We start from the raw sequence: 14,529 nt of genomic DNA, 5'->3' as shown, positions 1-14,529 counted from the left end.
CTACCCCTGGACCCAGAAATACCACTCTTGGGAATATACCCAAGAGATGCCCTACCATATTACAAAAGCATTTGTTCAACTATGTTCATAGCAGCATTATTTGTAATAGCCAGAACCTGGAAACAACCTAGATGCCCTTCAATGTAAGAATGGATGAAGAAAGTATGGAATATATACATATTAGAGTACTACTCAGCAGTAAAAAACAATGACATCTTGAATTTTGCATGCAAATGGATGGAAATAGAAAACACTATCCTGAGTGAGGTAACCCAGACCCAAAAAGATGAACATGGGATGTACTCACTCATAATTGGTTTCTAGCCATAAATAAAGGACATTGAGTTCCCCCCCCCCAAAAAAAAGAAAGAAAATGGGTCTCCTATGAAGATGGGTGATTCCAGTGATGGAAACTAGAAGCATGCTGCAGAAGGTTAGGTTCTACAGATTCAGAAAGAAGAGAAATTATGGAGAAGGGAGGAAACTGGGGCAGGAGTGTCCAGGGAAGCCTTGTGTGGTCCTGCGTAGACGGCGCTCACAGCGAACTGATACCAGATCTTAGCTGTGGCAGCAAAGAAAGGCTTACATTGACCTGACAACTACTCCCAAAGCCTCTCAATGCCCGATTTAGAGACGGCACAATGGGGAGCAGACGGGAAGAGTGGAGAAAGAAAAGTAAAAGAAGAGATGAGAATGTCTACCCAGGCTTGGGTTAGGGACAAGGAGACGCTACATTCTAGTGAAACATTGAAGCCCTGATACAGGACTCAATTAGACATGTGAAGACACTGGTAACCTCTGTCCCAGTTAGCGATCACTGTGATCTAAAGCAAGGTGGGGAGAAAGGGTTCACTTGTCTTTCACTTCCAGATCGTAGTTCATCTTTAAAGGAAGTCAGGACAGAAACTCCAGCAGGGCAGGAACCTGAAGGCAGGAGCTGATGCAGAGGCCATGGAGGGGTGCTGCTCACTGGCTTGTTTTTCATAGCTTTCTATAGAACCCAGGACCACATTGACTGTACTCTCCCCCACTAATCACTAATTAAGAAAATGTACTACAGCCAGTTCCTATGGAGGATTTTTTTTCAATTTATGTCCCTTCTTTCCAGGTGTCTTTAGCTTGTATCAAGTTGACATAAAACTAGCCAGCACAACATGTGAAAAGAGAAGACAATTTCTAAGGGTTTCTTCCTGTCTATCTTTGTCTTGAAGAAACCAACCACGATGTTTTCAAGAAACCAAGGGTTCCACTTAACCGAAGCATGGACTTACTCTAATTACTAAGGCACAGTGCCATGTGGAGACACAGTGCAAACTGGTTCAACTGTACTGAAATTAGTTTAATGAAAGCAAGATGGTTAACATGGTTAACTTAAGCCTGATTCTTTTCCTTTTCTGACCCATCCAACAGATAAAGCTTCTTATACACATTGCAATCCTCTTGGGAGATTCAGCACCTATTTTTGCCTCAGTAGAATCTTAAGCCTCCTGCTGCATTCTAGACATTTGTCAGTTCACTCTGCCCATGTTAAATAAAGGATTCTTTCCACCTCCTAAGCATTGCACACCCTGCTCGTTCCTTAAACAAACACCACTGAGCTTTAATGCCCTTGCTGCTATTTCTAAACACAATGCTGTTCTCTGTGTCACTCTCCCTGTCCCTCAGAGCAATGTTGACCCAATGCCCCTCCCTCCATGGGACCATTTAAAACCCCTAACTGACGATCCTGATTTGTTCCCCAGTAGCATCCACAGCACTGTGTATCCATTACAGACATGGGTGCCCAGGGTCTGTCAACACATACGCCAAGTCGTATTTCTTTTTTTGTTTGTTTTTTCTGAAAAATGAACTTGGGTAACTTGATAAACTATCTGAATTAGCTTACAAACTATGTAATAACAGTTAACAATATTCATAATTTTACTGGGTTAAAAATAAAAGTACTATATAAAATGTCTCCAGAGGCCTCGTTGCATCAAATCTTAAGAATTCTATAATGAAGCCCCAAACCCAATTAGACCATGCAGTAAATAGTGACCTGAGTGTTAATAATGAGAAAAAATCTATCATGGTAGGATTCTACTTTATTTTAAATCCTTATTTATCTGGTGTAGCTATGTAACTATATAGAAAACGGTTGGCCTCAGACTCAGGCTCTTCCTCCCTTAGCCTCCAGGGGCTGGGATTACATGTGAGTACCACACTCTTCATGTCCTACTGATCACTGTGTGATTAGCACTCTCTGTCTCAGACATCTTGTTCCAGTGGCAGCATGCTCTGCAGTGTGAAACCGGACTGCAACAGCGCGCAGAAAGCACGAGCTGGATCGCACCTCGATGCCTGTCATCCTTGCCTCTTACCCCCTTCTCATTCGGGTTTTCAGGAATCAACAGTAAACCAACAGATTGCCATCAGCAAACAAGTTCTTCAAAAGATTTCCCAAAGTGCTGGAGATGCAGTTCAGTCACTGAGTGCCCCAGTACCGGGGAATGTAGAGGGGGATGGGACATTTCCAAGTAAAGATTCCTCTTAGTGTTGTTTCTAAGACCGCAAGACTGAAAATAACCACAATGTTCAACAGAGAAGAAAATGATAGATTTGTGGACTATGAAATCACAGAATCACTGCTTATGTTGCAGGTAATGCTTTTAAATGGAAACATGTTAAGCAGAAAGCACCGATCACAGGTGGGTGAGGTGACCCACGTCACAAGCTCACAAGTCGACCAGCTGGAAGATGGAGGCAGGAAGGCTGGGAGCTCACAGTCCACCTCAGCCACCCAGACAGTTTAAGGCCAGCCTGGGCTGCAGGAGGGACTGTCTCAAAACAGATACAAGAACCAACAACCACAAATCCCAATATAGTACAGACTGAAAAATTAAAATACTTAGCTTCATGCTTAAGAATTATGTATACAAGAAAAACACCCAGTAAATTATAACTACTTCAGTATTAATAATAGGTTCTTTCTGAGTGCTTTCAAATTCTATAAGAAGTGTTTGTGTGTTTGTTTTTTTTAACTATGAGACCATTATGTTCAAGTGAAATAACACAAGTTTCTGGCAAGAAAAATGAAATTCATGGTGTGGTAGCAAACAGATTTATACTCATTTGGCATCCACAAACATAGAAAAGAGTTGATATTTCTATCAAAAATATATACAGGATATCATTGTTTCTTAATTTGTGAAGCAATATGAGAAGACAAAGCAGATTTAAAATTTACCTTAGTCCTTCATCACCGAAAGAATCTTAAATCTTACTTTTTCATGTCTCCTAGCCCTTCTCCATATGTGGACACACCAGACAGTGCTGTGACTCTAACTTATGTTTGTGAAATTCCATTTCATGTATTCAACTATTAAAAGTTCTACTTAAACTGATGTGGGATTTCCCTCTGTATGCTTGAATACCATTAATGAATTAAGAAACTGCTTTGGACCTACAGCAGGGCAGAACTTAAGTAGGCAGAGAAGACAGAAATGAATGCTGGGAGAAAGAAGGGAGGAGTCAGGGAGCTGCCACTGGAGATAGGCATGCTGAAACTTTGCTGGTAGGCCATGACCTCGTGGTGATACAAAGATTAATAGAAATGGGTTAAATTCATATGTAAGAGTTAGCCAATAAGTAGCTAGAGCTAATGAGCCAAGCAGTGATTTAAATAATGCAGTTTCTCGGGCAGCTGGGAACCAAGAAGCGGCTGCCTCCCTCCTTGCAACAATTTGGCGTGCCCATGTGGTAGACTAAATCCATGTAAAACCTATAAAAGCTCAAAAAGGAATTCTAGATACATAAAACCAAGTTTAGCATCTTTTTTCTTCCAGAGGGTTTTCTGATTCAGCCATAGCAGAAAACAAAAAGCCATGCACTTTTAAAACACAGCTTCCTGGGCCATGCTGCTAGCACAAACTCCAGCTATGGAGCATTTGAATGGCATTTATAGGGCCCGGGTGTTTGTGTGCCCACTCAGGGTCAGGAGGAAAGTAGCTGAGACCATGCCCACAGCTCAGTGCTCCCTGCCTGGGCAGGCAGTGGGATCAGGTCTACTAGGCTTGTGCAGGCAGGAGAGCATGGTGGATATCTGCCACCATACACAGGCCACACAGTGCACTGCATGGTGGATTTAGCTTTTACTCAGCAAAAAAGAAGTTTATATGCTTCATGGTGCTATCCAGAGTTTAGGTGGTGAGGATGGCTCCCACCCAGCAGTCATAGAGCTGAGGTGAACTACCTCCACCATATTTAAATACAGAGAGACATTTCATTGTATGGGCTGCTAAGCTAAACCAGAATGTATATCATGACTTCAGAACTTGGGTCTAAGGATATGTTGCTTTGGAAAAGAGGTTCTTTTCTTGTTTCCAAAAAGGATGAGAACCTGTGGATTACTTCCAGGCTAATATGGTTTGATGGACTGAGAACCCCTCCCCCCCGAAAGATCGCTGTGAGCACCCCTCAAAAAATTACTTCTCCCAATAAACAGCAGGAAGCAGTTTGGAGAAACTATGCCCATATTCTCAAATATTGTTTGTAAATGTTTCTTTACATTTAAAGGGGAATATGTTATAGAGACTTATATTGATACAAATATTGATTAATTGATACAAATTTAAGGTCAATTTTGTTATGTGTATATGTATTTCTGATCTTGATTAAGGTATTATGTTTCTGCAGCTCATTTAAAAAAATTAATGTATAATTTAAAAATATAGGTTAATAGATAGTCATCTATAATAGTTAAGCTTGTAGTCATATTAGTTAGATTTTCTAGATGAATAGAGATATATTTCAGTTAGATAGATATTCTTCAAACCTTTCAGAGACCTTCAGAATATGACATTTAAGATGTCTTAATAACTTAAGTCTTTTCGTGACAATGAGACACATCTGCTCCTGGCAGTATAAGCTACTTCAAGAGAAAGATGGGCATAGAAGAGGCTCCTTATGTACTTGGTTAGCCATTTGGGCAAGAAACTGCTCTTGCCTGGACTGCTTGACTGGACATACAGGGCCCACAGAAAAATGACTGCTCAACTTGCCTAAGGTAAGATGGTCCTTTGGGGTTCCTGTTTCTACTAGACATTCTGCAGGATAGAAAAGAAAGTGATTAGCAAAACTGCCAATATAGGTGGAACTGTCTTTGAGATTTTCTGCTTTATGAAAAAGTCTGCTGGATACTATGGGACTGTAGGCTGAAGATGGATGCCCTAATGGTACAGAAGAACTTTGGGTGACTGTCCAGGCAGTGAGATGTCTCTGTCAATTCTAGAGTTTTGGAAGTTGCTTACAATGCACTTCCTGTTTACTTAGGTAATATTATATACTTCTGGAGTCTTTGATGGAGTTGAAGAATTTATAGTTTTCCTTTGTTATGATAAAAGTAGATATAAATATTGTAACCGTAATTCTTATTTGATAACTATTTTGTTATATGTAATTTTACTATGTTGAAGATAAAGTCTTCCTTTTTATTTAAACAGAAAAGGGGAGGTAATGTGGGATTTTCCTCTGTATACATGAACACCATTAATGAATAAAGAAACTGATTTGGACCTATAGCAGGGCAGAACTTAGGTAGGCGGGGAAGATGGAACTGAATTCTGGGAGAAAAAAAGGCAGAGTCAGGGGGATGCCATGGAGCTGCCATCGCCAGAGATAGACATGCTGAAACTTTGCTGATAGGCCATGACCTCGTGGTGATACACAGATTAATAGAAATGGGTTAAATTTGTATGTAAGAGTTAGCCTATAAGAAGCTAGAGCTAATGATCCAAGCAGTGATTTACATAATACAGTTTCTGTGTGATTATTTTGGGTCTAAGCTAGCTGAGCAGCTGGGAACAAACAAGCAGCTGGTTTCCTCCTTACAACATTAAACCAATGTACAGACAAGTAGCCCACTATAAAATATGTATGGTCTTCATTTTACAGTTCCTCAGACTTCTCTGGAAAGGACCAAACAGGAAGCACATTTCATAAACCCATGATGGCCAATGCCCAAACTGAGCATTCAATGACATATTTCTGTACCTTGTGGATTAATAAGGTCTACATTTCTATGTGCACTCTCATCAACGTGATGATCCTCATCTTGGACCACCCCCCCCCACAATGCTGATATACACACACGGGTAAACACACATAACATAAGGCCTTCTGCGATTCCCAAAGGATTAACTCTTTACTAAGCTTTAGTCACATGACTCTGGATAGATTACAACCATATATATAACCATCACACTTTGTTTCTTAATTGTCTTTTGAGATAATCTTGCACAGCCTCGACTTGCCTCAAAGTAACTATATGTTTGAGGATGGTCTTAAACTCCTAATCCTCCTGTCTCGACCTTCAAAGTGTTGGAATTACCGGTATATTACCATGCTTGGCTTGAACAAATGTCCTTTTCTGGTGAGGGAGATTTGGGTCTAGAACCCCATGCCTTTAGCATGTACTCTAATATTGAACTATACACCAAGTCTTTGAACAGAAAAAATAAGATAGGGACTTTGGACTCACAAAAGTAAGCTAAACAATACATACTGTGTTGCTCCCATAGACCAAGTCTCTAGATGCAGAATTTCATTATATTATCATATCTGGTTAGGCTTAGGTATTTTCTTTGAAATTAAAAATGATAACTCAGAAACTTTTTTTTTAATTTTGTGAAGATTTATTATATTTTAGATGTACAAGTGTTCTGCCTGCATGCGTGTACGTGCACCATGTATGTTCCTGTACCTGCAGAGGTCAGAAGAAGGCACTGGATCTCCTGAAACTGGAATAACTGTCAGTTAGGAGCCACCATGTTCATGCTGAAAACAATGCTGAGATGTGTACTGGATTGGGGTGCGGGTTGTGATGGAGGAAGGTCATTGGTTAAATAAAAAGAAACTGCTTGGCCCTCATTGGTTAGAAGATAGGTGGGAGGAGTAAACAGAACAGAATGCTGGGAGGAAGAGGAAGTGAGCTCAGACTCCACAGCTCTCCTCTCAGGAGCAGACACCTCAGAGAGACGCCATGCTCCCAGCTCCCAGGCAGACGCATGCAATGAAGCTCCGACCCAGGATGGACATAGGCTAGAATCTTCCCGGTAAGCGCACCTAGGGGCGCTACACAGATGATTAGAAATGGGCTAAATTAATATGTGAGAATTAGCCTAGAAGAGGCTAGACAGAAATGGGCCAAGCAGTGATTAAATGAATACAGTTTGTGTGTTGTTATTTCGGGGCAGAAGCTAGCAGGCGGCTGGGGTGCTGGGGATGCAGCCCCGCCGCTCCATATTACTACAAATGGCGCCCGACGTGATGGACTAAACCCACTTAAAAAACCTGAGAAGGCTTAAAAATAAGGGAGAGAGAGTTTAACACAGTTTTGCTGTTTGTTGGTGGCGTGCTATAGAGAGATTTCCTGATTCGGCAACAGCAGCAGAAAAAACGCTGTGTCATTTTAAAGCACAGCTTCTTGGGGCTGTGCTGCCAGGGAGAACTCTGGCTTTAAAGCATTTGTGACACTCTGCTTGCTAGAGGCAAGCAAGCGCTCTCATCTAATAGAAGCTTGCTGACTCAGCTTTAGCTGCAAAACCCTGCAGCTCATTAAGAGGTCCTGCCACGAAACACTTAAACGGTGTTGACGAAAAGCTGAATGCATGCTTTTCGGTTTTCAGCCGTAGCAGGAAAAAAGCTGCGCCGTTTAAAAATGCCGGCTTTCTGGGCTATCCTGCCAGGGCAAACTCTGACTCTTTTACGCAGGTGGTTCGTGCGGTTTGCAAGCACAGGCTGCTGAAGCTCGCTTGCTGGCAGGGACCTTGAAATGCCATAGAGTTTTGGCAGTAAACATGGCTACAGCCAGTACCTCAGCCATGAGGCTGGAAAGCTAAGGAATGGGCTACATCTAGCCAGCAAAGCCACGGCTTTAGTCCTGATATTGTTTGGTAAATTAAAGACTCATGTGATCAGAAAAACAGAGAGAAATACAGTAAAGAGAGATTCAAAGACAAAGAAAATTTTTAAATGGTTTACAGTGTGTTAAAAATATATGCAGACTAAAAGTTGAAGTTCTTAAAGTAAAAAACAAAAAAAAAAGGAAGAAAGTTGTTGTGTGTGGTAGTACACACCTTTAATCCCAACACTTGGAAGGCAGAGGGAGATTGACCTCTGTGACTTCAAGGTGTGGTAGCACACACCTAATCCCAGTGACTAGAAGGCAGAGACAAACAGATCTCTGTGCGTTCAAGGTGTAGTAGTGTACACCTTTAATCCTGAATGCCTGGGAGGCAGAGACAGGTGGATCTCTGAGAGTTCAAAGACAGCCTGGTCTACAGAGTTATTCCAGGTCAAAGATACAGAGAACCTGTCTAAAAAGCAAAAAGTTAAAAGTAAAAATAAACGAAATAGAGGTTAAAACAAAGCTGTACAAAGATGGAAAATAGACAGAGAATTTTGATACTGTATGCTATTATGCTCTCTTTGAATTATTTGAATGCTGAGGAAAGAACAACAGCTGCTAAAAGATACTTGTTTATAAATGCTGCTGAACTAATCCAACATAGATATTATGAAAATGCCTTGACTTTGAAATTTGGATCTAAGGACATGATGCTTTGGAAAGGAGTTTCTTATTTTGTTTTCACAGAGGATGAGACGCTGTTCATTTCTTCTATTCCGATTTGGTATGATGGACCACGCCCTCCTGAAGGGTTGGTGTGAACACCTTCAGAAAACTGCTTCGCTGAGCTGCCAACTGAGATGAAACTAGCACACAGGTTATACCATGAAAGGCCTAATTAACGACGCCCCCATTCAGCAGGAAGCAGTTTGGAGAGAAATAATTGCGCCCATATTCCCAAAAAATGTTTATAAATGTTCTTTTACATTTAAAGGGGGATATGATATAGGTATGAATAATTTGCATTAGTATAGATTTTGATAGAGATTTACGGTCAATTTTATTATATGTATATGTATTTCTGATATTGATTAAGGTATTGTGACTGTGTAGTTCATTATTAAAATGTAATGCATAATTAGGAAATATAGGTTGTTGATGGATAATCATAAATAATAGTCAAGTTTGTAGTCATGTTAGTTAATATTTTCTAGATGTACACAGATATATTTTAGGTAGGCATTCTTCATATCTTTCAAAGATTATAGAATATGGCATTTTAAATGTTTTAATAACTTAGGACTTTTCATGACAATGAGACACTTTGCTCCTGGCAGCACCAATCTACTTCAAGAGGAAGATGGGCATCGAAGAGGCTCGTTATGGAGTTTGATTGCCATTTGGGCAAGAAACTGCTCTTGCCTGGACTGTTGCATTAACTGGACATAAAGAACCCACAGAGAGAGGACTACTGAACTTGCCTAAGGTGAGATGATCTTTCGGGGTTCCTGATTCATGAAAGAGTCTGCGAGACATTCTGCAGGACACAACAGATAGTGACTGAACTGACTTTGAATTTTCCTGCTTTATGGAAATGTCTGCTGGATACCATGGGCCTGAAGGCTGAAGATGGATGCCCCAACGGTACAGAGGAACTTTGGGTGACTGTCCAGGCAGCGAGATGTCTCTGTCATTTCTAGAGTTTTAAAAAGTTGCTTTTTTCTTGTTTGCTTGGGTAGTATTGTATCTTTCTGGAGTCTTTGATGGAGTTAAGAATAGTTAGTTATAGTTTTCCTTAGTTATGATAAAGATTATTGTAACTTTTACTTGATAACTGTCTCGTTATATGTAATTTTGCTATGTTAAAGTTAAAGCCTTTTTTTTGTTGTTGTTTAAACTGAAAAAGGGCAAATGATGGAGGAAGGTCATTGGTTAAATAAAAAGAAACTGCTTGGCCCTCATTGGTTAGAAGATAGGTGGGAGGAGTAAACAGAACAGAATGCTGGGAGGAAGAGGAAGTGAGCTCAGACTCCACAGCTCTCCTCTCAGGAGCAGACACCTCAGAGAGACGCCATGCTCCCAGCTCCCAGGCAGACGCATGCAATGAAGCTCCGACCCAGGATGGACTAGGCTAGAATCTTCCCGGTAAGCACACCTAGGGGTGCTACACAGATGATTAGAAATGGGCTAAATTAATATGTGAGAATTAGCCTAGAAGAGGCTAGATAGAAATGGGCCAAGCAGTGATTAAATGAATACAGTTTGTGTGTTGTTATTTCGGGGCAGAAGCTAGCAGGCGGCTGGGGTGCTGGGGATGCAGCCCCGCCGCCCATATTACTACAGGGTTGGAAATCTATTCACAGGAAGAAGAGAACACAGTTGATGTGCAATAGGTGTCCGACATGAGTACATATGTAAACACATACATAGTACAATAGCATGCATGACTACAAAGTGTCCCTGAGAAACTGAAGGAACTTTACCCCCTCTTCACAGGACCCCAGAGATCTTCAGTCCACACCCAGTGGCCTCTGAACGCTCTAGCAGGATGACGGCAGCACTGACACACAAGGAGAGAAGGAGGAACAAGCCCTGTGGCCCTTAGAAAACAGAAACACCACCAGAAATGTGCTGTCACTGTACCACTGAGCTACACCATTGATCCACAGATGCTGCTATTGCCTGGAACCAGATCTGGAATCATGGGCCTCATTGGATACCTCCTCTCAATGCTCAATCCATCTGGCAATTCCCCAAATCACATAATTATTTCTTTTATTACTACTGAAAAAGAAGAGTCAGACTGAGGATTCCAAGTAGGCATTTTATATTTCCCGCAGATAAAAGGTATAAGGTAATGCAATGTGTGTGATCCTGATGAGGGCAGAAGGAAGGCTTGTCATTCCAGGGTGGGGTGGGAGGAGCTTACTGCCATTCACTGAAAAGCCCACTCAGTCAGTGAGAGAAGGGGTGAGTGGAGATGAGTGTGTACATTCTAAAATGATTGCTCAAAGTGTTTTAAAATGATGTGATTGTGCTCACTATGCACTCAAGGTTACAGGTCCCTGCACTCTCCTCACTCCCTGGTGAAAACTACTTTCAGGCATGGCTCGTTTGTCTTACACGATGAAAAGGTCTTTAATATCCCACCTTCTCAAAGACTCAGAGAATCCAAACCCTATGCTATTGCTGCATCATGAAACTTGAAATTTCCAAAAAAGCAAGTTCTCATGTTGGGTTGAGTATGCCACTCAAAACCAAATAAAACAATAATTGATGATAACAGCAAAAACCCCATCACCACCATGCTCATGTACCCCTGGGATAGGGAATTTCTCCAACATACAAATCCATATCAAAGAGGGATTAAAGAAATGCTAGCTATTTTAATCTTTTTGCACCAAGAAAGGAAATAGCAAGACCACAGAGAGAGAGGCTTTGTACACAAGCGAAGGGAAAATATGGGACAAGCACTTCAGAGGAACAGGAAGTAATGGTAGGCAAGGTGCCTTGGGAAGACACAGTCTTGGACTTTCATTGTTGTGTCCAGCTGTACCTGACAAGACAATGGTTCTTATTGGGACACACTGGCTCTCTAACAAGTATTACCCAAGAGAGTTGGGTGGAAACGGCAGCATGCAAGAGAAATCAGACAAAGACCTGGGAAAAACCAGGACTTAGTACATGGTGGTAATTTTAGGTCATCTTATCTATAAAGTCAGATTCCAAATGGAGGAAATAAGAGAATAAAATGTTTTACAAGAAAGGATGGTAGGAAGCCGAAGCCTGGGAGGACAAGTTCATAGAAGACTGGAAGTGAGCTCCATCACAACCTTGGACACTGTCTTAGTCAGTGTTCCATTGCTGTGAGGAGACTCCATGACCACAGCATTTCTCATAAAGGCCTGCTGACAGTTTTAGAGGTTGAGTTCACTCTCATCATTGCAGCGAGTATGGTGGTCCACAGGCAGACACGGTGCTGCAGGAGTTGAGAGTTCTACATGCAGATCCACAGGCAGCAGGAAGAGAAAGAAACTGGGCCTGGCTTGGGCCCTCGAAACCTCAAAGCCCACCCCCAGTGACACACTTCTTCCAGCAAGGCCACGCTTCCTAATCCCTCTCAAGTAGTGCCACTCCCTAATGACTAAGCATTCAGATATATGAGCCTGTAGGGGTTATTCTTATTCAGATACCAAACAGGAAAAAAAACTGTTGAGAAATTGATATTCTATGGTAATTAAGTAGCTGGTTATAATAGCCTCTTTTAGAGAAATGCAAAAAAGAAAATGTAGAAAATGCTTCCTTTTAGTTAAACTTTAGTTTGGAGTTAAATAACCTCTTCTGGCTTTCCTACCTATAAAACAGAAACGATGCCAGCTGCTTCCCAGTGCTGTTGCACATCTTAGCAGAGTGCACACACACATGCACAGACGGTATATTTAACACAGCATCAGACTCAGAGTGGTTTTTAGATGGTAATTATTGTTTTGTGTAAAACAAGCACTCCTTTTTGTTCTATAGTTTAACCTAGAAGTGTTTTGTTAAATATTTTCCTAACACACTGTCAAGATTTTCTCTTGTGTGGGATTCTGTATCAAAGCTTACCATACTAAGTCCCAAATTACTTTACTAAACTCATTCCAGAGTAGTAAAGAACTTTCATCCTTCAAGTGGTGTTTAGGTGGCAAGACCTGGTGCGTCACACTTCATGCAGACAGTTTCACTCATATACAACCCAATCAAGCATGATTTCTGATACAACCCAATCAAGCATGATTTCTGCTTTAGCGTTTCATTAAGGGTGTCAGGGCTAATCTTGGTTATCAACTTGACATACTTGGAAAGTAGGATCCTCACTATTGGGGAATTGCCTCCATCAGATTGGCCTGTGACATGTCTGGACAGCACCTGGGCTATGTAAGAAAACAGGTTGAGCATGAGCCAGGTGGAGCAAGTCCATACGCTGTGTTCCTCTGTGGTCTCCATTTCAGTTCCTACAACCAGGCTGTCACTTTGAGTTTCTACCTGGCTGCCCCTGATGACAGACTATAAAGTGGAAGCTAAAATAAATTCTTAAACCCTTTCCTCCTCAACTTACTTCAGTCACGGTGCTGATCAAAGAAGGAGATGCAAACTCAGACAAAGGTACTAACGCAGCACTAAAGACTCTCCAGAGAGGCTAGAAAAGCTTCTCAGAAACTGCCAAGCAAATGCATAAAGACACAAATCCTAGAGCTTGTCAAAAATGGACTTAGTGATTAGAATCCACAGGGCCAAACACGGTGATACACACTTTTAATCCCATGACTCTGGAGGCAGAGGCAGGGAGATCACTGTGAGTTCAAGGACATCTTGTCTACATAGTGAGTTCTGGGTCAGTCAGGAATACACAGTGAGACCTTCTTTCAAAAAAAAAAAAAAAAATATATATATATATATATATATATATATATATATATATAGCCTTGACAGCCAGTTTTCACAACAAAGAAAGTCATGAACTTCCCTTTAGCCAGCAAAGCCACTAATCACTCTTTTCAACATCCTTACAAAACATAGTGACAATGTTGTAACACCATATTAAAAAATAATTCCATCTTTTTGTGTTGCCTAACACGATTCCTTTCTCGGACTAAACAAACAGACTACTTTCCCATTTGTGTTGCAAGTCACCACCGTCCCTAGGTTAGGCCACACTGGGTCCAAAGCCCAGAAGCTATGACCACAGCATGAAGGCTGTATAGGCTGTGTACACCTTCCACCAAAAGCACCTGTGATATCACTGGAGGCGACAGCAGGGTTTAGTCAAGCCACTCTGCCAGTACCTTGCACTGTGCCACTGACAACATAAGAAGCTATTCCCAAACCGCCTCCTTCCTGTAACTTGGTCTCATTATTTTTCCTATCACGCAGGGCAATTGTCTTACCGCAGATGTTAGCCGAGCGAGAATTTCATCGCTGCTTTCTTCTGAGTCCTCCACTTTCTGATGAGACCTTTGAAAAAGAAACAACAAATTAATCTATAGGGCTGGTTGCTCAAACTTATGTACCAAATTATGGAAAATAAAGGGCAAAAATAATTGACATTGTCATTATGTCATGAGTGAAAGTATGTAAATAACACTGTGTTGACAGAGCCAGAGATACACAGTCCTTTACCAACCAATTGTTCTTTAGAATCAATTATCCAGTACCCCTTCATACTGCACCAGCTGAGTTTGGGGTGCTACTCCCCAGACATTATAGGATAACCATAACATACCTGATTACAGATACAGTCATGAACAAAAGTAGATGTGAACATAAGGTGGTTAAGTACTGAGTTCCGCTGAATCTAAATGAAACTGTGAAGCTATGAAATGTGAATTTTCCAGTACATTTGAGTTTCATACCAAGCAAATTAACTATGAAATAGTGCATTTTAGGCTTAATCCTACGGTGAAAATTAGAAAATGAAACAAAAAATGCAGAAGTATAGAAATACTTTGCTTTCAGAAAAATCACAGCCCATGTGAAAAGAAAAAAAAAGTCATGCAAATATCAAGTAATTAATGAGACATAACAGTACAAGATTATTTTGTTTAGGATTTACACAAATGTGTCTTTGTTATGCCCACATTATAAGTCCCTCAAAGACCACCAGG

The 14,529-nt window shown here is 41.1% G+C and overlaps 1 protein-coding gene across 2 annotated transcripts in view; it reads right to left on the bottom strand.

Annotated features, from left to right (window-relative positions):
• The window catches only part of Rapgef5 (Rap guanine nucleotide exchange factor 5), a 253,743-nt gene that overhangs the window by 177,073 nt on the left and 62,141 nt on the right, over positions 1-14,529 (bottom strand). For both annotated transcript variants that reach the window (XM_041638782.1, XM_041638784.1), the window contains exon 6: positions 13,813-13,879. In XM_041638782.1, the coding sequence (XP_041494716.1) occupies positions 13,813-13,879 (67 nt within the window). The remainder of the gene's footprint in view (positions 1-13,812; positions 13,880-14,529) is intronic.

Source organism: Microtus oregoni, unplaced genomic scaffold (genome assembly GCF_018167655.1).
Source record: "Microtus oregoni isolate MIOR12 unplaced genomic scaffold, Mior012 000056F_ref0000123, whole genome shotgun sequence".
Taxonomy (NCBI): domain Eukaryota; kingdom Metazoa; phylum Chordata; class Mammalia; order Rodentia; family Cricetidae; genus Microtus; species Microtus oregoni.
The sequence above is the reverse complement of the archived record's forward strand: the minus strand, read 5'-3'. Positions and strand labels throughout refer to the sequence as shown.